Here is a 25,038-nt window from a genome sequence, read left to right as displayed (position 1 = left end):
GAAACAGTGACAGATCTTTAACTAGTTTGGTCTTATCTGGCTCCATTATCTTTATTTTTGTTAAGCATTAAATGGCTGCATATTTGTTTATCTTTCTCTTACTCTCTGAATTTTAACAAGTTTGGATTATCAAATTGTTCTTCCTTTAAAATGTCATGAACATGCATCATTAGATAGTTTATCCAAACTTCAGAGTGATGCTTTCAAGGTAAATTGAGCTATTGTGTCTTATTACAATGATTTTCTTGGTTTTATAATACATTTAGTTTATAGGACACTAATAACAGAGTAACTTCCTAAAGTTTGCTCTTTTCCCCTTCTCTCTCTCTCTGTCTGTGTATCTTATTTTAATCTTGAATTTGATTTCTTGGTTTTGATATAAGTTGGTAATTTTGTTTTTTGATTGTCCTGTTCAGGTAAAAAGCCATACCACTGCAGTTTTTCTGAAGAGGGGGCACCAATGGTAACATCTCGGGTAGAAGAGCTTCCTAAATTTGGAAGTGACAATGCCAGAGAAAAAGATGCCAATGAATCTAAACCAGAGCTATCAACTTTGGTATCTACCCTGGAAAATAATATCAAACGGCCTTTTCCAAAGTATGAAGCTCAGAGAAATTCTTCAGACTTAAAGTTGCCAGCTTTTCAACCCAGCCAAGAGCTTCCTTGCTCCAGGAGCACTGCTGACTTTGCTTCAGGAGTGGGCCAGACACCTTTAGATGCAGCAGTAGACTTGAAAAACTCATTGGAAAAGCAGGCTAGTCACCCTAAAGAAAATTTCTCAGACTTGCACAAGGAGCACCCTGTTCTCGAAAAAGGTAGAGAGGCACAAGAAATGGTTCCACTAGACTTAAGTGAAAAATCAACGAGGGCTGATTCATGCAATAAGGGCTTTACCTCATCTTCGCAGGCTGATTTGATTGTCCACCCATGTCCTTACTGCAATCATAAGACCTATTACCCTGAAGTCCTGTGGATGCACAAAAGAATTTGGCACAAAGTCAGCTGTAACTCGATGGCTCCACCATGGATTCAACAAAATGGATTCAAGAGTATAAAAAACAACTTGGTTTTTCTGGCAAGAAGTGGACGCACTGGTCCTCCTCCTTCCCTTGGTGGTAAAGAATGCCCACCTTTGCCTGTTGCCAGGTTTACACGCACTCAAGTACCAAGTGCGTTGCCAGGATCCAAAAGCAATTCTTCCCCTGTTGGGATGACTATAAAGCCTGGTAGTATACATCAGTCTAAGGACAGCCATTCATTTGGCCACTGCGGTCCACGGTCATCAGGTCTTGATGGGTACAGGCAGCCCAAATCAAACCATACCCAGGAGCAACATAGCATAGCAGTACAACAGCCTCAGCTTAAAGCTAAATATGAAGTAAATGCTAAACTGATGCAAGCGGGAAGCTTTAGCAGAAGCCTAACACCCACTCAGACAGTCGTATCAAGGCTCACCTCACAGCCTGCCAACAGTAAACAGGTGGAGAAGTATATGATTCCCCAGGGAAGTGCTGGTTTTCCCCCTTCAAGTAAGCATTGTGCATCTGACCCCATAAAAGCCAAATTCAACCCGCCGCCTCAGTATCACCCTTTGTGTAAAACTGAGCAGTACAATAAACATGAAGATCTGTCAGTGCCTCAATGGGAATCTCACACCAAGGCTGGGAATGAGATGAGGACACTGGCAAACTGCACAACAGGAGCAAGAGCAAGTCCACTAATGCAGCCTCAGCCTAGCACAGCAGGAGCTTCTCCAGCTTTACACCCCATCAAACAAGAACCAGCATCAGAGGGGCATGAGAAACGTTTGGACATTTTTTTTAAGACCTACATTCCAAGGGACCTTGCTTCATTGTACCAAACCTGGGGTGCCAATAGCCCTGTGCTGGATCATGCAGGTAAGGCTTCTAAATGCTTTTTGTTTTGGTTCGTGATATTGGTTTCCCATTTTGTCCTTCTGCTTGTCCTGTAGGTGACGTCTACACTATGAGCTTAGGGTTGTGATGGTAGCTCGCATCTGAGCAAGCTTGCCAAAAATAGTCGTGTAGCTGCTGTAGCAGTGGCAGTGGGCCTGATGACATGCCCCGGGGTTCAGGCAGTTTTGTACTGGAGCAGCTAGCATGGTGCTGCCACTGCCCATGTGATGGCAGCTGCACGACTGTTTATACTTGTGCTAGCTCGGTGAGAGCTATCACGAGAATGTGCACACAAGTTGGGAATCACACATCCCTAGCTCGTAGTGTACATGCAGACATAATTGCTGCTAATCTGAGTAACGGTGGTTTTATCAGTGTTGAGTGGTTGGAGTAGATTTCCTCATGTACAGTAGTATGGTAGATTCTCCTCCCACACACTGCGTGACGTTTCTGTCACAGGTCAAACGTATTTGTTTACTCGTAGAGTGTTACTAGTCCTTTGTCCCACTGCTTCAAGTAGGCTAGAGTTACACAGATGTTCTGTCACACTAAGATCCTAGTGGTCCGCTGGTTCTGGCACACATCATAACTTTTTCACTTTGGGCAAAATAAACATGCTCTAGGGCTTAACTCCTGATGCTATTTTGGCTATCTTGTTCAGTTTCCTCTACACAGTTTTTCCAGGAACAGACAGACATACTTACACATCTTTCTAAACAAAGAATCCTAAGATCTTTATTGTACATATCTTTGAAAAGAAGACAGTAATATTTTCCAAATGACTATCTTGGGCTGTTTATATGTGTCTAATTTTACAGTATCTGTCAGTTTACTTTGACAGGAAAAGCGTATGTATAAATAGCCAATTTAAAGTTCAGAGGCTAATTTGTTTTAAGGTAGTTATACAAGCAGCATTCAAAAAAGTACCGTGAATTTCCTTCCATCTGTCTCTACCCTTCCCCTCCCCTCCAAAAAACCACCTTTTTGGTTTTGAAACTAATCACCACTGTGTCTCTCTGATTTCCTGCCAGATTTTGGTTGTGTCTGTGGAAACTGAAGATTTACTCTTAGGGGGGGAAAAAGCCCTGGGAACAAACCTTTTTATAAATTTTAAGATTTTTTTTTCACTGTTCTTTCAGTAGGATCAGTGCAACATGAATCTTTCTAAAATGAATTTAACTCAGACAGAACCCCTTTAGTCAGATCTTTACTATAGGAGCTCAAGATTTTCACTCATGGAGCTGAAAGGAGCTGGGGACATCATCTGTTAGGGGAGGAAGTAGTGTAATGCTTTCTGTTTCGTCAAGTTAGAATTGCTAGATTTTAAAAATGAAAAACCAGGGACAGTTGTAGCTAGGGAAGAGGATAGCATAGAGACAGTTTTGGTGGAATGCCTGGAAGGTGTGTACATGATGATTTTAGCTGTCATGGTGTGGGTAGAGAAAGAAGATCCATACTGCTGGGTTATGGGCTTGTTGGGAGGTTTTTTGAGAGGCAGGCTGGCAACATGAGTGTGCTCAAGAAATGGTCCTAGACATGCACATCTTGACCAGCCTGTTGTCTGTTTTGCTTAATCAATTGATGATTAATAGTACTATCTCTCTTCATAAAACGCTTTGAGATCTATGTATGAAAAGTGCTAGATAAGAGCTGGGTGGTGGTGTTCTTCCTGACTGTTTGATGTTTCCTTCAGTTGGCCCCAGAGTGTAAAAAGGTTTACAAAAGCTGGCACAAAGCAACTGTTCTTGTAAAGCAGGTGGGGAACAGGGACATTCCCCGTTTCAAGGAATACATTGTCACAGTAGCTTGTTCTTCTGTCATATGTGCTCACTTTGTTGGTTAACTACCAACTATTTTTCATTTGTCCCTCTCTGCTCATAGGGACATTTTCTAAAAAATTTCCACCGCTACTAATGCCAATTCAGCTCTGCCAATGTTAGCAACTTTGGGTACCTTACCTCCTGGTGACACTATTTAACATCACGTCATGTAAGCCTGCCTGGAATAGATCTGATTGACACAATGGGCTCCCTTTCAATTATGCTTGCCAGGATGGAGAGGAACAGGAGGAGCGCCATGAACCTGACATCAACGGCTGGAGAAACCAGAAGATGCACAAAAAATATTGGGGCAGAGGAGGAGTTCTATAGGAAATATTTACTTGCTGATCTACTTTTTTTGAAGTAGGACTTTACTGTGTAAATACTGCTTTAAGGGGAGATTTTCAAAGGCACACATGGAAGTTAGGTGCACTTTGACTTTCAGTGAGTGCTGGTTGCCTAGCTCCCATTTGTGCCTTTGAAATCTCTTCCTTAACCTAAAACTGTTTGTAATGGCCAAGTTTTAGAATTTTGTGGCCTGGTTTTCTTGTATGTAGCCTTTGAATAGCTTTCTTGAACTCATTCCATATAGAATTTGCAGGTCACTGGTGCTACTACCAATGTATTGGCATGGCGCTGTATATTTTTCAGAGGACTAAAGGTAAAACTGCTGCACATGAAAGGGACAGGATCCCACCTGTTAGAAGAACTCTTCCCTCAATTACATGCAGTCAGTCTCAGCCGAGGACAGAATTATCCCAGTGAGTCTTTATTATGCATTACAACAAACAAGGCTTCAATTTGGCCAGAGAGATTGTGTTGCCATTATGAAGAATTCAGGGATGTTCTGCCAATCACATAGGTTGTTCCTAAGCCTCTTAATTCTGGATATTTAGTACAATACCTCATGCAGTAGATCAGCCTTGATCACAATACAATTTTCCATTTCAGGCATTTTGGTGTTTTGTTTGTAGCCTTTGCTTTTATATTTTAAATTGGCTGTATCTGCTCGCATGAGACTGGTGCACAGTTCGGTATTCTGCTAGTAGTCTGGCGTTTCTTCGATTCTTTGGAGAAAAGAGTTGAAAGTACTCCTGTGGTACTAGTATTAGACATCAGGGCTTTTACATCAAGGACTAGATAGTTTGATTACTGCTTAAGGAGAAGAGGGTTTTTTTTTAAATTTAAGTTTGGTAGAGGTGATTTTTCTTTTTTATTCATAGGGTTATTTACAACTATCATGGTACTAGGGAGGACATATTACAGCAGCAGGTGCACCCTTTCCCCTGGGATTCCCGTGAGACCAACTCTGAGTGCTGGTTTCACAGGAGCTCCCATGAAAATGGTCACTTTCATTTGCATCACTTAATTTCCAAACACCTGTGGTCATCTGCCCCCCTCTTATTCAAGTATAGTTTATCCTGAGAGATGATCTCACAGAGGCAGTATGTTGTGACAATGGTGTCCATCAAGACAAAGCCTTAAAATACCAAAAGCTTATGATGTCTCTCTTAAAGAAATAAAACAATGACAAAAATATGTGGAAGCAATCCGGTTCTTCTATCTTTTTTTTTTAAATAGTAGCCAGAAAGCAAACCGGAAGAGATAGAGGGAGATGCTAAATGAATTCTTTGGTTACATATTCATGTACAGTAAGCTAGCTGGCAGAGTTCACACTGTGTAAGAAAAAAATACTGCAATGGACCCTCTCTTCTAGAAGTGTCATGTTCAATAGGCAAATCTCTAGACTCTTAACATCCAGCAGTTTACCATCATTTAAAATGTTTTCACATATGATCTTCATTCTGAGATGAACTGATGTGTTTTCCCTCTTACTAAAATGTAAAATTTTCTGGGCTGGTTTCCACTGCTGGTTAGCTAAATATTATTTGTATACAGCTAGACATGTTTAAAAACAAAACAAAAAACCTAGCAGTTCTGGTGCTGAGGTTGGATAAAACTTTAAGGCAGAGATATGGGGCAAAGATGTGGCTAGAAATATTGAACCCAAAATAAATGTTGTCACTAGCTACGGTGAGTGCACAATATAGAAGATCTGACTCTGCAGTCCTTACTCCAGCAAAATTCCCAATTTCCTCAATAGGTTGATTGAAATGGGACTTTTTACTCAGTCATGACTCCTAAGATTGGGCCCAGAATGGTTAGCCAAAAGAACTTCAGGTCCTGAATTAAAGCCCATTGACATCAGCATGAGTCTTTCCATTGTTTTCAGAAGCTTTTGGATCAGGCCTCAGTTTCTGAAGGGGCCAGGATAATGGGCTGAAAGGCTGGATGGGACCATTAGGATCATCTGTATCGGACCCTAATGAGTGACTCCCATTGACTTTAACATGAGTGGCATCTGTTGATTGATGAGAAAATAAACCTAAATTGTTCTTTCTTGCTGTGACAGTAGTTGTTGTTGGTTATTCTACAATAACACTTAGAGACACCAACAAGATCAGGGGCCTGTTGTCTTAGGCATCGTAAGAGCCAATTCCTGCCCCAGAGAGCTTACAGTTTGACTAGAGGAGAGACGCAAAGGATGGGAGAAAAGACATATAGTTATCTCCTTTTTACTGGTGGAGAATTGGGGCACTGAGAAATTAAACGTCTCCCTGAAAGCCACATAAGAAGTTAGTGGCCAAACTGGGAATTGAACCAAGTCTTCTGAGTCCCAGTCCAGTGCCTTAACCACGTGATTGTCCTTCCTCTATATGAGATGTATTTTGACTTAGTCTCAAAATGAATGGTTTAGAGATAACAGCACTGATTTCATGGGAAAACATATCAGGGTTCCTTAAAGCACTGCATGTAGCTTCGGTCTCCGGATTGCAGCCATAATTACTTCTGTCTTGTTGGGGACAGATGCTAATAGGGTTTTTATAGTCTGTTAGCTAGAAACCAGAAAATCTGCTAGACTGCTGCTAGAAAATCTGTTTTAATCTTTTATAGATCATGGGGAAAGTCCTGTTCACTTTGAAACTCCCAGGGAATCAGTGGGAGTTTTGCCTAATCCTAATCGTAAAACTTAATGCTGCTCATCTTTACTCATACAGAACTTCCACTGATTCTCTGGGAGTTTCACGTGAGTAATAGTGAACAGGATTAGGCTTTGCTAAAGCAGTGTGGTTCTGTATTCTCTCTCTAGGAACATATTCGGGGGTGCTGTAATGAAGAGAGAGGAAATACTTGTACAGCAGGTCTTTTGAACTAATTTTATTGAAGTCAATTATTATTATTTATCATTTACGTGGCAAAAGAGTGAATGAAAGCCTGGTCCCTAATCTTCTTTGCCCTTTGTTTTGTGGGCATCACACCAACTGTATATGTTTTGGACATAACCTAGTTTCTTGCTGCAATTGATTTAAAAGTGTAGTTTAGCTTTTTAAAACAATTGTCACTTTTTTGTTAGAATTTTTACTTTTTTCTGTGCATTGGTCAATTAAAAAAAAAAAAAAAAGAGCTGAACCTTCACTGAAACTCCTCTGCGAATTTGCTTTAAAAGCCAAGGCATTCCAATGGTAAATTAAAACATCAATTCTTTCCTTTTTAGGAGGGCTTCTTACCAAAATAGAAAAGATGTTCAAACATTTTGTAGAAATGCCCAATAAAAGTCAAATGTGTCTTTTTTGATCAGCAGCAAAAAGACAAAGACCAGCCCTTTAAGTCAGATACTGTAAACTGACCTTTGGAAAAAAAGGAGAGGTTTGAGTAGTTTTCCACAAATGCTAATGGCCTAGAAAACATGTTTACCAAGGGCTGGTAGAAGGCTGCTGTGTTGCTACTAGCTCAAAATGTCCAGAATGACACTTTCATTCACAGATGTCTTTTGTCTGAGCCTCAGAGGTCTGAGGTCAAAGCAGCACCGGCAGGCAGGTAAGCAGGGGCTAAAGGTTTGATCAGTTTGTGATGGCTCCACTCACTCTGTATTTGTCTCCAAGGTATTGCGGCCCGGGGGGGACATTCGGGCTCTGGTTCTGCTCACTTCCTATTATCCATGTGACTTGTCTCCGCCACGCTGGAGTCACTTTGATTTGCCTGATGTACTGCTTGACAAAGCTGGGTGATGGCTGAAAAGTGGATCCAGCTGCTCTGAAAAGCGCACACCTGACATGCCAGTCCTGGTGCGGGCACATCATGGGGAGCATTTTTTAATTCAATGTAATTTATGCATTCTTGCAGTCCTGTGTGTGCCTGGCCTGTCAGCCAGTGCCTAGATGAAGGCTGACAGTTGTCATCCAGGGCCTGAAGGTAGCCTCACATAATGACACATTAGACATACTAATGATGTTTTCTTCTGGCATAATGTTTTCTTCTCAACTTTCCGCTCCCCCTCCCTTTCTTCTCCCTCCTCTCTACCACAGGGATGCTTAGGACACAAACACGCCAAGGAGACTATGTCTGCATAGAATGTGGAAAATGCTTTAACCAGCACAGTCACTTCCGGACTCATATGAGGTCCCACACAGGTATCTTTTCTCACCAGTTTTTTGTTTTTTTGTTTTGTTTTATTTTTTAACCCAACTAACAGAATGTTGAATTTAGTTTTATCTCCTGTACTAACCTAAATAATTTAAATACTTTCCAATATGCAATACCCTAGGTTTTGATATTGATTGGTATTGCTCTTGTTCTCTATGTGTTCCATACCTGACTTCCCTCCCTCCACTCCAAAAAATTGCAATGCATTTGAGATAAGCCTGTTTCCAAATGCTTTATTTTAATTAGAGAGTAGGATACTCAGAAATGAATATGCAAATAAATTCTGTTGCCACCAGCACAAATTGAAATCAGAGTAGCCCCTTTCAGCAGAACATAAGGCTTTGTTTTCTTTCATCATTGCTATTGACTGGAACAGTTTTGTATGAAAACAGATCCTCCTCAGACTGGTCAGTTATAAACTCTAAAATCCCTGTCAGCCATTTCTACCTTAGAATGATCTACTGTTGAGAACGTAGCCAGCTAAAGCTACCAGTGTCAAGATACCTCATAAGCATTACATGAGACAGTGAGACTAGCGGGTTTTCTTTGAAAAGTGTGAATGATGCATACATAAGCCAGTCTGATGCAAAATGACAGAGGCCAAATGGTAAGTAATGCAAGAAGAGGGTCCCTCTACACATACACTGATAATTAATGTTGTCAGTGATTGCTTTCTTCAGCACCGAAGTCTGAATTAAAAAGGGCAGTGCCCCTAGGCTGCCATTAGCACACTCTCTTACAGTAAGTGTTACGGTAAATTGGTATTTTCCGGCCACAGGCTAGTAGCTGGTGTCTTTTTTTGAATGTGGTTAATCTGTAATGGTCTCAACTAATGTACACACACTAACGAAGCTTGAATGTTCATCTGTTAACAAGCCCCCTTGTTCCCACAGTGGTATTTGAGTCTAATGGACTCCGAGGTACTGAAGTTCACACCACCTCCTCAGATGCCCCAAAACAAGTATGTTTTACAATTAATTGGGTGTTTGGTTTTTAATGTGTTAGCTGGGGAAAAGTTGCACAGTGATACTCATCAGTAAAGCACTGACTGTTTTATAACAAATGTGTAAATATTAACAGCGTTGCTTTGATTTTTAGATCCTACACTTTATTAGCATTTTACCAAAGACTGTTACATATAGAAGACAGTTAATTGTGGGTCAGATAGTTAATGCATAAGCAAAGATGTTAACGGTGTACTGGGGGTGGGTGGGAAGGGTAATTGTATAATGCACAAAATGGTATATAAATGTAAGATCATAATTTAAGAATCGCTAGAGAGAGAGATTTGCTTTTACCCACCTAAAAATTTATCCACTGCAACAACACAAATAACACTTGGTCTGTGTTTTTCTGAAGAGTATTCCTATCGTGATATCCTGTAGCTGATATCTTTGAAAGGCTCTTACCTTTCAGTTTCTGTGGACTCTGTGTGGTGGTGTGCTTTCCTGTTTCTAATATACATTGTTTCCTGTCTTGACAAACACTTTTCAGTTCTCTGAATTGGGCTTTTTATGTATTAAAATAAAACAACACCACTTCATCTATCCACTCCCTTCTTCAGCCTTAGCAAGTGGGCTGTGGGCTTCATCTTCTCATAAACAGTTCTCACTCAAGTTTCTATCTTGAATGATGTTTTTTTACCCTTTTCCTCCCTATTTTCAGTTTTTCTTTTTTATTGCCACAATATTTTAGTCCTTCCCTTCCCACCAAGCCCCTGAAAACAGTGTGGGCCAAATTTAGCTTTGGGGGTAAATAGATGCAATTCCATACCAGCTCTGAATGTAGACCTTTATTAAATGTAAGGACCTAATCCAAACTGTCATTAGAGTCCATGATCCAAAACCATCCCCACAAGAAGTCATATCAGAAACCACAGCTTCATGCAGTTCATACAGTGCTCTCTTCATGAGGACTCTTAATAATCTTCTCCATTGTGTTGGCCTATGGGGTAAAAAGGCTAGAGGTTAGTCTAGAAGCACACTCACCATCACAGCAGTGTGTTGTGCCACCATCAGTCCATTGGGATGGCCAAGGCCATCTCTCTAAAAAAACCTGTCTTTTAGTGCTAAACCAACCCCAGGTCAGTAGCGACTAAAAGCTGCTGTTATCTGATGACCACTCATTACCCTGTGTGAAATAGGTATGCTGCTCTTAGCCCATTTTTCAGTGGGAAGATGTTCATATCACTTCAACAATCACCACAGTTGATCCAAACTGGTATCTTTGTTGGTAATCTCAGCAGAGGCACCAAGGATCGAATGGGTCATAGAGACTGAACCACCCTGTCCCCTTTAGAAGAGGTCTCTCCATGTTATTGTGAGGTGGGCTGAATTGCTGCTACCCATGCTGTTCCTGTTCTGTGGATCAACGCAGGACTTCCCTCTCCAGGGTTGTCAACATGCCACCTTTTATCAAAAATAAATTCATATGAGAAACTTCAGAAAAATAAGAAGCAACTTTGTTTAACATTTCTATGAAGGGGTTTTATCAAATACAATGAGACCCATCACTAGAAACACAAACATGAATCCATGTATGACATTGACTTTATTTTTATCCTCATGACTGTAAAGTATCTTCCCCTCACAAATCCTAGTTTAGTAATTTAATGAACGTATGCCTTAGTGATTAAAAAAAAATCTCAGCGATTGTAATAAGATTCATACATTGTAGGGCTTTGAATTGAATCGATTCAAATTTTAAAACTGAAATGCAACTCCTGTTCCAAAAAGAAGATGCTTATTTTTGGTGAGAGGGGCAGCGGGAAGAGAACGTATAACAGCAAGGGTATGCCATAATTAGAGAATTACATATTGAGATTGCAGATGAATTCAGTCCAAAAGTGTTCTGCTAACGTCGATGATCCATTAAATTGGTAGAAAGGCATGACTCCTTGATAAAAGTATTTGACAGACGGTGAAACACTGTGTGGCTCAATGGGGGTCTTCGGTGAGCTCTCATAAATTTATTAACATAAATTTAGCAAGCCTAAGCATATTTAAAATACGTGTGCTGTTGGATCTCTTTCGTCTCTTTACCTTTTTTGACTTGTCCCAGGCATAGCTGAGATCAAAGATTTTGAAGGCAATGCTTTTTGAAAGAAAAAATAAGATTGCAATTGGAAGTCTATTTTAAAACACAGACAAATTGTAAAAAGGTCATTTCTAGGAGTAACAGCTGTGGTAACAGCTTACTTGTCTTTGCAAACTCATGCTGTGACTGAGTTTATTGATTAACTTCTTCCATAGCAAACTTAGTTTGCTATTGTAGTCTTCGTCAGTCTTGGTCTGCCTTGGTTGTAGCAGATTAGAGAAATGTTGTCGCGTATCCAACAGCTTCCACAGGATTGGGCAGTGGTGAGCTGTACCAATTTCTCAGTCTATTGCCATTCAGTCTCTCTTCCACAGAGGTTCCAGTATGTTCACCATCCGCCACAAATAGTTCTCTTCCTCTTTTTTGTCACAATAATTCTTTAATTTCAGCCTTTGTTTCAGTTTGTCAGTGTCATTGTCAATTTAAATGAAAACTTTGTCGTCTATTGTCTGTGGCCTCAGAATAAACAATGACTTTATTCCCGCGCTTCCCCCAAATTTCACCTGTAAATCCACAAGGTATTAGAGAGTATTATTTATTTTCAACATGGAACTCTGGGAGCTTTTAGAAGCATAGAATGTATTGAGAACAATGCTTCCAGCACTCTGGCAACACAATTATTTTCTAATTAAAATATTGTCACTCCACTGTTTTTTTTTTTAATTGGAGATGGAGCTATTCTTAGTTTACTGTGTAGAGTCAATTCAACTTTCAGCAGTGCCATACACTTGCTCCCTGCAAAAACCAGTAGCCATCACTTGCAATAGCTTTAGAATAAAGGTTTTTCACATTAAGAGAATCCATTTCATAAAATGTTGCCTCTTTACAGGTAAGAAATCTTCCCTTGAGCACTTATTTAAAGTGAAAAAAATTAATTTTGATGTAAGACTGTATACCACAGTTCCCCTGACCTTTCTGTATTCAAATAATGAAACTTTTGAATAACTTCCCTTATAAGAGAGAGAGAGCAGATTCTGCAGTCCCAAATGTAGCAGTTTACAGTAGTGTTACAATTATTTTGGGACTTTCTTGTAGAATAATTTAAAGCCAGCACTATCACAATGAGTCTAAAATTGGTTGTCTAAAATTAGGCGCCTGAATCCATATTTGGGCACCTAATTTAAGGTGGTGAGCAACCAGTTTATTGGGAGCTGCAGCTGCTGACCACCTCTGAAAATTAGGCTGCTTACTTAGGTTCCTTTATAAAGACTATAGGCACCCAAGTTTGACAATTTTGGCCCTTGCCTATAACTTTATAAGGGTTCCTTGTCTCACCATGAATGAAGTAATATAACCAAATGAAATATAAAAAATAATTAAGTGGGTGCCTGAGTCATAATATTTTTTCCTGCTTTCTCTCTGCTTTTGCATGACCCCGTCTAAAAACAAATTGACATTTTCACCAAATAAATTTTCTAAGTACTCTCATATAGTTCCTAATCCTTTACGAAGGACAAAGAATACACACTACATAACCTGAGTCAATACAGGCAGTGCAAACTCATGCAGATCTGCTTGAAATGCTGCCATGTTAAACGTTGAATATTCTGAATATTTTTATAAATGCTAAATATCTGAATATATCCATAATTAAGATTGCATATTCTACAATGAATATGTATCACATTTGGAATACACTAAACAGCATTCCAAAGACATGATTCAATAAGCATGAATTCTGGGAGCACACAGCAATCACATGAGGGGTGCAAAATGAAACCAGTTCCCTCTTGCAACAATCACTTTGACACTCTGAATAGACAGACTTGTGTACCACCATGACTTTAAAGGCAATGAGTTTCTTAAAGGTTGAGCAATGGTAAACTGGATCCTGTGGGATTGTACTCAAAGGCCAAAGTCTCAATGAATTCTATGGCACTGGAACTTCCAGTTCGCCTTAAAAATGGCATCAGTATTGATAGCAATTTCTGGCACAGCTACTGTTCATTTAACCCTTCCAGTTTCATTTTAAAAAAACAACACGATTGTCTACCCTGTAGGGTTCACAGCCATCCTTAGTAATATGCTCAAATATTTTGTTTAAACAAAATACTCTAGAAAATTGTAAAGGCTGAGTAGTTGCTCTCAGGAGGTGTGATTTGCAAGATGGATGACAAGATCATGACTCCTCATCTAATTGGGATGATACATGTAAATTAAAGCATCTTTACAGTATTTTAAGCATAGGCATTAAGTCCTCTGCTCAAGTATGCTGATTTGTGCAACTGAAACAAACAAGTAAAAAACAGTTTTTAAAAGCTGCTGACCAGAAAAATATTTGTCATTGGAAATCTCTCTGTCCTGCTACTCCTATGGTGCTAGAACCCCCTGGCTATCACATTTTGCAAATGACAGCAGTGTCAACAGCTAGCACAGCTCTTGAAATCACTTTCATTTAAAATGCATTTTAAAAATTGGTCTTACAATGGAAGGCCATGCAACCTCAGTAAGAAGGCATAACCATGGACCCTCATTATCTTCAGCATAGCTGTTTAAAATGTTTCCTGTAATGTTCAATATCTGTCCTCCATAAATCATCAAACTTCTGGGGGATGAATGGATTGTTAGGACCAAGGGGGAAATGCAGCATTATGTTATTAGAATTTGGGGGTTATTTTTGGGGGGGGAGGGAGGTTGCTTTTTTCTTTAGTGTGTTTTTATCTTTCTTGCTATACTACCTTACCTAGCCTAGAGCACTTAGGACAAAAATTGTTCATATCAAAAATATTATTAATACTATTGACTTCTTTATTTTATACCTTTCAGATTTTAACAATGGCAACTAAAAATCCTGTTTATAACATTTTGCTCACATATGAAATGTCATGTTCAAGTTCCTTACTGAGTTTTTTTAAGATCATGATTAATAGTTCATTTCACGTTATTGCAAATGTTATTTTTAAATAGCTATGTTGGGAACAAGAATTCCATTAATCAAAATAATAGATAATGAACAAATAAATGGCAACCTAATTTGTCTCATTCATGGATGTGGATTATAATGCAAACAATCCAGGAATCATGTAGGTTGCTGCACTTGAATATGAGTATTATGCATATTATGTCCTTTAGTTCACAAACATCACAGATGACTTCTGTGAATGCGGCTCTTGTCCCAACTTTTTCCCACTTATCTGCAAACTGGAAGAGGCAACCTTTTCCAAACTGATAGTTGTCACTGTATTGCAATATTTTTCAGTAATTTAACACTGACTTTTCCAAATATAAGTACAAAAGCCTGCAAGGTGCCATCATCTTGTAGCAGAACATGTGAAATCCTCACAAGGGAGATTAGGTGTGCAAACCAGTTTTGATTTGGTAGCTTTGTTTTGTCTATCTAAGACAGCCTTCTCCTTTTCTTAAAAGGAGTTATTTTTCCACTCGTGAGAGAAGAACCCACCATTTTAAATGGCAAAGTTCCTCCTTTGGAAGAAATAGTCCCATCCCCATATGTAAAAAAATGCCACGCGTATCACATACCAGCTGGGGCAGTGCACACTTTAAGGGCCAAATTTTTAGCAGCAGCTTTTAATTTTCTGCTTGCAAAAACATATTTGCATAATTTTACCGTTCCCAGTTTTTAGCAGATGAATCAATTAATGGACTGCCATCTACCGAATTTGCATGTGCAAATGCAGGTGAGCAGGCATTTGTGTTTGAATATTTTTGCGGGCACAAAGTCAGATGGTTCTTTGAAGCTGATTGAAAAGCACTGAGGTGCCCTAAACACTGTAGTGCTTATAGGGTATGACAGTGCCTCCCTCTCCCCAATCTAGTGACTGCATTTGCCTGCAAAAGTTTGAAGTCTCCTTCCTCACCGTGAAGAAATAACATTTTGTGTGATCTCCGCTCATGTACTTTTTTTGCTATTTCTCTTAAGATGGAAATTGCATGCTCCCACTTTACATTCACGTTTGCTGAAGGCTGAGATTTCCCCTCAGTGTAGGAAAATTTGGCCCTTAGGAATGGTCGTCGTCTTTAAAGCTGTAATTAGGAGAATTCTGCTAACTTGGCCTGTTTGGAAGGGAATTGTCAGCCTCTCCCACCCACCACCACAGCCCTTGGTCCCCCTCTGTACTTTTATATCTTGTGGGCAGATGATAACCCCTTTCATGTTACTGTGCTCCTGGTGGCACTCTGTCTGTGGGTGGATTACAGCTGGACCTTTAGGGCAAACCTTCCTTCCCAAGTACTGATTGGTTTAGCTGTGCTACAGAATTACCCCTAATTGCATCCTCAGGCCAGGGTCCTTTTTACAGTTCTTACCCAGAGAAACTGGGGCAAGATGTGTCCCCCTTCCCCCCAGCACAAAGAATCCTCTCCCATGTTCCCCAGTGTATCTCTAGCTGGTTCAGTGCGAGATGTTTTAATGATAGTGCTTTCTCTTGGAATTGTGGCTCTGTCTCTTAGGCATGATGTAGCCGTGCAAAAATGTAAAACATCTTTCTTAGTTTACTGCAGGAAATTCAGCATCCAACTAAGGAAGTTTTATCACATCTCTCGTTCAGTTACTATTTCCTACATTTCAAATATACTGCAGCCTGTACAGCAGCTTTTTTTTTTCTTTAATTTTGTTGCAAATCTTTCTGACTTACCCCAAACTTTGACTGGTAAATGTCATGAATCTCGGGCCAGCTTTAATTAGGAATTTTCTAAATCTATTAACAAAAGAGATACACTTAATACATTATGTCAGCCAGAGCTGGGTTTTCTTTAGCTATTTCCAAGGCTGCCATAGGCACAGCTTGAAACTTGCTGGGATTTTCCATGGGTGTCGTATGTTATGTCGTGCTAATATAAAATGGTCTGTTTTACTTCATCAGGACTTTAGCTTTAGGTTAATGTATTTATGTAAGATTAATCTTGCCATGTTGCTTTAGTCATCAGGATTGTAAACTGCATTGTTCATACAGTGATTTCTGAATGTCATTTTAAAGCTTACCCTGGGAGCTGCAGGCTCCCATTTGTTCCCAATTTTATCTTGCAGGTCACTTGATTTTTTAGAATATCCCTTTCTGCTTTTCCAACGTGGTAATTATTTATGAAAATTGGTAAAAATCCCTCACAGGTTTGGACAGAGCTGTGTTAAAGTTTTGCCTGTCTTTTCTCTCTCCTTCCGTGGCCCTCAAATTCCCCTTTAAAAAAAGAAAACAAAACAATTGTTCAGTTATAAATCCCTTTTTGTTACTGCAGAATTCTGCTTTTTGGAGTCCTTCCTCTCCCAGCCATTCTTAACCTTTTCTTAAGTGCTCCTTCAGTCACTATTATTTGCTGTTCTAGTATGTCAAACAGTTTATAGGAATCTGACATGCTCTGCTCTCACTGGAGATTATTAAAAAATAACTCTTTGCGATGTGTTAGGTCAAAATTAATGTGCATAATGCTAAAAAATGTAGCTCAAATATGCATGATGGTTCTGAATAGGAGCAGAGCTGTAGTGTTAATAGGAAGATTATACTTAAAAAACAAGAGGAAGGAATAAGCTTTTCTCTTTGTCTTTTTTCTTGCAGGGGAGAGACCATTCCAATGCAGATATTGTCCATACAGTGCCTCTCAGAAAGGGAACCTAAAAACACATGTGCAGTGTGTGCACCGGGTACCCTTTGACAACACCCAGTACCCTGATCGGCGATTCCAACAACCTCAAAACGATGATCCCAACAGCCCTATAGAAGAACAGCTGGAAAACTTCCCTATAAGCCATCAAATCTCTGGAGTCACTGTGCTAGAGTGAAAACAGTGCTCTGCTAGAATGGAGATGCCTCTGCACTGTTAATCATTTTAAAATAAATGAAGATGCTACACAAGATATATATAAATTGACGTACTAATCAGTCCCATGGTTCCTTATTTCCTTTGTAATAAACAGTGGAGTTGGCAAGCATTGTGGCAGTGCAAGGCATCTATATTAATCAAGATAAGTTTGAGACACTGGAATAATTAAACTGTATGTGATTTGGACAGCGTGAAGAATTTAAGTACTGTAACAAAAACCTCCCTGATGCTCAGAATGACTATTTGATACATTTGAAAAACAGCAGTGGATTTGGGGGCCGAACAAGTATTAATTAATGAAACTGCTACTGCTTGTCATGCGGAAAAGTAAACTTTTAAAAAGGAGGAGTGTGAGGGGGAAAGAGGTAGCATTTGGTGCTTTGGAGAGCAGTGCTTGATGAAGGACTAAAGAGAAGACCATCATTCTACAATGGTTTGTTTCATTACAGTTGGGGACCACTTGCATTTCTAAGTCTCTTGTTCTTGACTGCGCACCATTAATAGTATGTGAATATGGAAATTGAAACACTTCCACAGAAATGCTTATATTCTGCTTTGGAAAAGAAAAAGCTGGTTCAACACTAAGAAAAACAGGCTTTGGTGTTTTACTCTCAGGACCTTTTTTGTAACAGGGCTACTTTCTTTGACCTGATCACAAAGGAAGTCTGCACATTTTAAAAAATTATTCAGCTGTTTAAAGCCGCTGATCTGTACGTTTTTAATAGAAAAGGAGTCGCTGAACAAGTTCAGGCTGACCTAGGCCCTTAGGGTACTGTACACTCCTGTATTTTTGTTCGGCAAGCCAGTTACCCTTCCTTTCTGGGCTTGGTGACATTTTGAAAAGCTGAGTAACTTCTTTTGTGGTGGCAGGTTAATGTTCATATAATGTGTCATGTCTTGTATTTGGTGATCACTGGTGGTGTTAGGGGGGAAAAAGAGCTTTATATACCTCTTCTACAGTAACTCTTTTAAATGCAAGTTTTCAAGGTGGAGGTTGTGGCACATAGGTTGGTAAACCATGAAGTGTAAGCAATTAAAAAAATGTATTCCACAGATATAAATATTTTCTTTTCTCATTGCTGTGACACTATGTGTGATGGTAATATTTCTGAGAGTTTCAGATTTTGCACATATAATTTTATGCATTATCAAAAATTACTGCTGCCTTGAAAGAAAATGTTCTGTGAAATTTTTTGCAAAAGCTTTAGTAGGTTTTTTTTTTAATTGTAACATTTTGTAAAGGCAGGAAATGGATTAAAAAAAATCGCATGCTAATTATATTTTTCAAAAAAAGCAATAATTTTACATGTACAGAAATGATGCTAACCTTTAATACCGGCGAGAGCAACAGTTTACTTAATACGATAATGGAATAGTGCTGTTTTTGTAGTAAATGGGCTTCTGACACAAAGATTTGTTTAAAAAAAAAAACAAAAACCATAAAGCGTGATTTTTTCTGTTCTAACAATTTTTTTTTGTTTGTTTGCTTGGGTTTTTTTTAGGGTTTTTTTGTTTGTTTGTTTTTAAACCTAGTCAATAATTGGTTCTGGCTACTACTTGTTACTTGTTGTGAATTACTTGACAGTTCTTGTTACTTTGCAACACTCGCAAACATGCAAATATAACTTTCTTACGTAATTTTTTTTACTAATTTTTTCTCATACTTTTACACCAGATGTATACCAGAATTCTCTGTAGTCCTGGTGTAGTTAGGAATGTCTGTGCAAATACTTACAAGTGACTGTCATTGACTGTTTTGTAAAGTTATTTTGAGGGAAGTCGCCAGACACATTCCACTGTGTACACGAACACAGACACATGCACACAAAATTGCTGTGTGGATTAATGATTGATCATCATTTTGGGGTTTGCACTAGCTTTTTTTTTTTTTTTTTTTTGGTTGCTTTCTGAGTCATATTTTTCTTGGATGAAAGTAATGATGACAGTTCAGGAATGCACAAAAGCTAGTTGCTTATCCTATTTGTTTGTGTTTTAGTTATTAAAATCTCTTCTGTACCCAAAATGGCACAAAAGTGTAGTGTACATTTGTAATTTTTTTTTTATTTTTTCCTGTTATGCAAGCTGATATGGAAAATCATAGTTAATATTTAGAGCAAATGTTGCTTTCTGGAACCTTTTTTCCAGCGTACCTGACAGAGGAGAGGATAGTGCTGTCGCTGCCATTACCAGGGTACTAATCAGCAAAGTTACAATCATAATTTACCTACATGAAGAACAACAGTAAGGGAAATCAGTTTAAATAATTATATGCTGTGTATAGCACAGAAATGAGATTTTCACATAATTAAACAAGGAATGGGAGGAGTGGGTTGGGGAAAGCCAACCTCAAAGACCAGCCATTTTCAGATGTGAGTCCTAGGTTTTCTTGTTCCTTCTTTATCATTGTATTGTATTGATTTTTTAATTCAGTTAGACCATAATATTTAAAATGATTTGTGTTCCTTATTTATTTAGTTAATTGGTTTTGATCAGCTTTTTTAAACAGCATGATGATTTTTTAGCATGACACACTCCTGTAAGCCATCTTCTGACTGTTACAGACTTTCTACTACCTCTACAAATCTACTGTTTCCTCTCCTTGACAGGTTTTTACAGTGTTGCAGTCTAATGTAACTTAGCCAATAAAGGGTATGATTATCTATACTGCAGATTCTCAGTGTATCTGCCCTCCCTCTTTCTTTCTCTCTCTCTTTTTGCCTTTACTTTTCGCCATACTTAAAAAGCAGGTGACAGAAAGATTCTGTGCCACAATATTTTTTCTATAGTGAATGTTTTAGATTGACCAAAATTTTGTCAGACTCAAAGTAATCTCTTCTTGAAGATAATCAACTAGTGTATTGTTGTGTTTCTGTTTGCATCCTGGAATTCTTACTGTCAAAAATGTATGAATAAATTTTTGCATGGTAAAAAAACAAACAAAAGAAAAGCAAATCATAAAGCCAAAACAGGTTTTAGTTTTGTGTTTCAAAATCACATAGTGAAAAGCTCATCCCCACCCCAAGAAAGACACTGCTTACATGAAAACAGCTAATTAAAGGAAATTACCCTTTAGAAAGTATCAGCTTGTATTTGTCAGGTAAAATCTGTCTCTTGAGTGATTTCCAGACTTTGACAGTGTGTACATTTCATGGTAATCTGTGTAAGCGTGATACCTTCTAACAGTGCCTCACGCTGCATACAACACTTTTATATTTTGGAATGCACATATACATTTGTCTCATTCAATATTTCAGAGTATACTATACTTTTTGGACTAGTTTGTGAACCTTTTACTCACATTGGTATGTACATACTCTCACGTGCTCATTGTCAAATACTCTCAAAGGCATTCACAACCTGGCCTGTACATTTTTCTCTGTACTCATGTATTTAACTATAGAAATATTTGTGAAGCCCTATGAAATGATGAGAATGCATTGACACATTAGGAATTTTTCTTTTGCAATTCCCAAAATGTGTGATTTAACTAGCCTGTGGGGAGAGAGAAACTGGAGTGAAGAGTCTGAAGCAGGATACCAGTTCATGGTTGGTTCTCTGCCGTTTTTAAATTTGTTGGCTTGCAAGTCAAGAAGATTGTTCTTCATGTAAAAAACATAAGCCCAGTTTTTGTAATTCATCGGTTTCATACAAAGCAATCCATTGTCCTCCAAGTCACTTATTGTGTTTTTGCTTTCATCATTCAGTTCCACACTGGGTCAAATTCTGTCCTTTTAGGTAAAATTCCTACTGATTTCAGTGGGAATTTTGTCTAAAGTGTGCTTGTTTGGACCCAGTATGTTTCAGGAAAAAGTTAGAGGGACACTAAGATAAAACAGAAATATTTATAACTCACCCTTACCTCTTTTATTAAGAACATCATATATTGGAAGACGTGCAATGTGCCAGCACAGGTGCAGAAGGAAGTGCGATGACTCGAGATATCTCCCCTCTGTTCATGGACCAAACACTGTCTGAGTACCTGCACTCTGTTGAGAGCACAGGCTGCCTCTTGCTACTGCCTTCTGGGGCACTCCCCATTGCAGAGGGGACAGGGAGAACTGGAACTACAATCCTATCATCTCCACGCGAGAGAGCAGAGCTGGCTCACCACTTAAGGGTGTATATGTTGGCATTCCCTGAAGACAATTAACAGGCTGCCTGCTGGGATCGTAGCTCTGTTACAGGAATTACTATATTGCAATTGGATTGATCTGGGGAGATTTTCTATCCTCTGTCACTGTAGGAGCCCCAAACGAACAACATGGACTGACCTCTTTTTAACCATCTCAAGGTAAAATGTAATCTTTACTTATTTCCAATAGCACCTGTCATGTGCTAGGCATTTTCCAAACAAAGAAAAAGGTACAATATCTTTCCCTAATGATCTCGCAACCTAAAGACAGAGTAGCAGCAAAACATATATGCAGTTATGAAATACAGAGGTATTAAATAGGATTAAGTATTTCCAAATTGCTTCTTATAGGCTTGTTGTCAGCGTGAATGAGAGGTTTTCCTGTGGGGATAGATACAACAGGTCAGTTCTTCAGGGTGTTGAGTAAGAAGCAGCAGCAGGACTTGGCGGCAACTTGGCTGTATGAGGCAAGGAGAAGGATGAGTCAAAGATGACCCCCAGATAGTGGGCTCGAGTAGGAAGGAGAATGTTGTTTACCGTATCAGAAGAAGGGGTTAGCGGAGAGGGTTTAGGAGAGATAAGGAGTTTAGTTTTGGCCACTACGTTGACATTGATGGTGAGATGTCCAGGAGGAGTTATCCAAGATACAGGACTATATGGGGATAAGCTAGAAATGGTGGAAAGATAGATTTGGAGCTGAATCAATAGAGGTTGGCATGGGAACTCAGAGTGGAGAAGATGTCATGAAAAGTGTAGTCAACAATGTGAAAAAGCAGCAGTGATGTCTAAAAGGATGGGGATGAAGTAGAGATCATGAAATTTAGCTAGGAGAAGGTCTGTTTGCCCCTCCCTACTTTATAAGGGCTCCTGTTCTAATTAAGGGAATAAAATAAGACAAACTGGAAGCAACAGGAATCTTCCAACAGTTTAAAGCTGATGTGTCATCTTATCCTGCAAGACTGGTGCCCATTGCCTGAACTGGAATTATTTTGTGACAAAAAATGAGAAACCTTTGGGATCCTCATTTCCTTGATTGGCAGATCGTCAAAAGATATGACTCTGTGTGGCCAGGGAAAAGCTGATGTCGTTATGGTAGCTAAGGCTGGACTGAAAAACTTCTCCAGTCCCCAGAGAGTTCCAAAAAAAACATGCATCTTTTACAGAAACAAGCAGACTCTGACTAGCCCCAAAGCGGAGAACATGATGGATCATCACTTTAGAGGACATAATATTTTTTAAGCAGATGCTGCATTGCATAATACTTTTTAAGCAGATCCTTTGAGGCTGCTGGAGGATATATATAGATAGCACTCTCCAGGATACTGAATTTGTAGGTCACATCATAGGGTATTGCATGAAAGAGCTGGGGATGCCTCACGCCTTTAAGAAAATACATCTTCTATTAAAATGGCTTCCCACCTTCGTGATTGTACCTTTGAAATTCTTACAACCACAGACTAACATTATTGTGAGCAGCAGAGTGGCATGGATGGCTTTATGTTTGTGCTCCTGGAGAGAGGCTCTATTACCTGTGTCATCAGTATTTCCTTCAAAGGTGAGTTACTCTTGAAGAGGTCAGAAAATGGTACCCATCTTCGTTTCCTGTGAAATGAGAGATTACTGCATATATCTCATCGTCAGCCCAAGCACTGTGCCATAGAAGATCCTCAAGGGAAGGAAGATTCTGTAGGCAGAGGAAAAGGCTTTATTAGTCTTGTAAGTGGCCCATTTTCAGTTACGACACAAGAGGCAAAAGAATGTGGGCCAGCTCTTTCTAAATCCACAGTTTGGAAGTAGATTCCTCTAGTTTATGTGGAAGTGGCTTTGGATAACAAGTAGATAGCGTGGTTCCTGCCACTAGGGTATTCCATAGAATTTCACTGTGGTGGGCTGAAAAACAAATGGATGTGTAAAGTGAGAATGTAAGAGAACCTATGAAAACAACATGGGACAGATATACAGGAGAAGTAAACCCATGTTTACAGAGTGGGGAAAGACCCTTAATTCTTACCACTGTGGGGTTAGTTTTTATGATTTGTAAGGATCATTAGAGGAAGTATTGTTCGATCCTTCCACTGTGCTCCACAAGAGAAGGTTGACCTCCAGAATCTGGGACTGAAGCAATGAAGAACCCTCCATAGTCTATTTCCCACTATTCCCATGGGCTTGGGTGTCTGGTAGGCAAAAAGCAAAAGGAGAAGATAGTGAGCAGCCTAAAGTACATTACCATATAAAGTCTCAGAGATGCCCCCTCCCCCACCAGTTCTAAATAAGGCCTTCTGTGAGGGAAAAGCTGAATTCTTCTTGTATTTGATTTGCTATCTTCTTGTTTCATGAGCTCTCAGTCCTTTCAGCAAGGCCCGGCTGATAAGCAACAAAGGGAAATCCTACAGGTACTGTGGTGTCTGAGCGATTTGTAGATACTTTGGAATGTTTCCACAGGATTACTCAACTTCAGCCAAGCTTCTTACCTCTTATCATCAAATGGGCAATGAGGGTAAAAATACCAGGCTCAGCTGGTAGTTGTGTGCACTTCAACAGGGTAGTGCAGCTGTATTGGCTAAACACGTATTGATGCCTTCATGAATTCTGCTGAGCAGGAGACTAACCTTTTTCTACTTTTTTTTTTTAATACGGGGGAGGTGGTAACTAAGTATTTGGTAGAATCTTGTCAGCATTGTTCCCTCCTGATACCACAAACCTTTTGTGAGAACGGTGCTACAGCTGCTGCCACAGTAGCCTGCCCCTCTATACATAAGTCAACGATGGGGTGTCAGCTTAACAGCTAACAGTGTAGTACTTAAGATTCCATTGGTATGTTGAGGCCAGAGCTGAAGTTTGAGGAGGGAGAGCTTAAGAAACCCTGGCAAGACTGCAGTATGGAACAAGCTTAAAGAACAGGGGAAACACTGTGCTCCTGGCTGGCTCTGGCATTGACCTGGGTTGGAGTCCAGGTAACTCTGGAGGCTCCTTGAGATAGTTTGCCCCTGATTGCTCCTTGTCCTGAAGTGGGTGGAGAGATGTGGTTGAGTTGCCGCCCCTGGTACTGGCTGCCTCTTGCCCTGAGCTGGGGATCTGTCTTGACTCCTGCTATCAGCTGTGGATGTTCTGTCTGGGCTTACTATCTCCTGGCTGGGTGCTAAGCTCTTCCTGCCCCTTGCTCACTAGACCAGAAGCCCTGGTTCTGCCTGCTCCCTGGCTCATTCCTTTGTGGCCAGGGAGAGGTGGCTAGAACTCTGCCCCAATGAGTGTCACTCTAGCCTTAACTCCAACTCAGTGGCCATGGGATGGGGTTTGGAGGATTATGTTCTTTATGGTTATTGTCATCCGAACCAGGTCTCTCTATAGTTAGACTGAGAACTCCAAGAGAAGACTCCCTAAAGCAGCTCTAACTATAGAGTGTGTTCATCAGCTCTCCACAGCAGGAGATTTCAGCCACAAGCCTGGAGTGGTGCAGAATGTGACTGAAGCCAGGAACATCCCAACCAACTGGGAAGACTTACCAGGCTTGTCTTGCGCATGCTGCCCCTTGCAGGGCCACACTAAGTTACATGAACTCAGGCCAGTGATCCTGGGATGGCTTGTCTGACTAAGTGCCAGCCACTATGCAAGTACAGACTACTGCAGAATTTGGCCCAAGTGTAGGCAGGGGCAGCAGTATCATTCAAGAAGCCTGCTTTTGCCTTTTTTTGGGGGGGTGGGGAGACATGTTGATCTGAGCACTAGGGATAAATCCAAACAGATCCAAGGGAAATTCAGGTGAATTCTCCATTTGTCACTGCTAAAGATATTTTGATGGATGATTTTATAGATC

General features: G+C 39.8%; 1 protein-coding gene across 5 annotated transcripts in view; it reads left to right on the top strand.

Annotated features, from left to right (window-relative positions):
• ZNF516 (zinc finger protein 516) overlaps positions 1-19,763 on the top strand; it is a 132,103-nt gene extending 112,340 nt beyond the window's left edge. For 4 of the 5 annotated variants that reach the window (XM_048840093.2, XM_048840090.2, XM_048840091.2 and 1 more), the window contains 3 exons: positions 417-1,898; positions 8,104-8,208; positions 16,828-19,763. In XM_048840093.2, coding sequence (XP_048696050.2) covers positions 417-1,898; positions 8,104-8,208; positions 16,828-17,051 — 1,811 coding nt within the window. In that variant the 3' untranslated portion in view covers positions 17,052-19,763. Of the gene's footprint in view, positions 1-416; positions 1,899-8,103; positions 8,209-9,114; positions 9,183-16,827 lie in introns of all 5 variants that reach the window. The other variant, XM_075125339.1, reaches the window with a different exon arrangement.
• The last annotated feature ends 5,275 nt before the right edge of the window (positions 19,764-25,038 follow it).

The sequence above is a fragment of the Caretta caretta genome, chromosome 2 (genome assembly GCF_965140235.1).
Source record: "Caretta caretta isolate rCarCar2 chromosome 2, rCarCar1.hap1, whole genome shotgun sequence".
NCBI classification, from domain to species: Eukaryota; Metazoa; Chordata; order Testudines; family Cheloniidae; genus Caretta; species Caretta caretta.
This window is presented reverse-complemented; position numbering and strand designations above follow the sequence as displayed.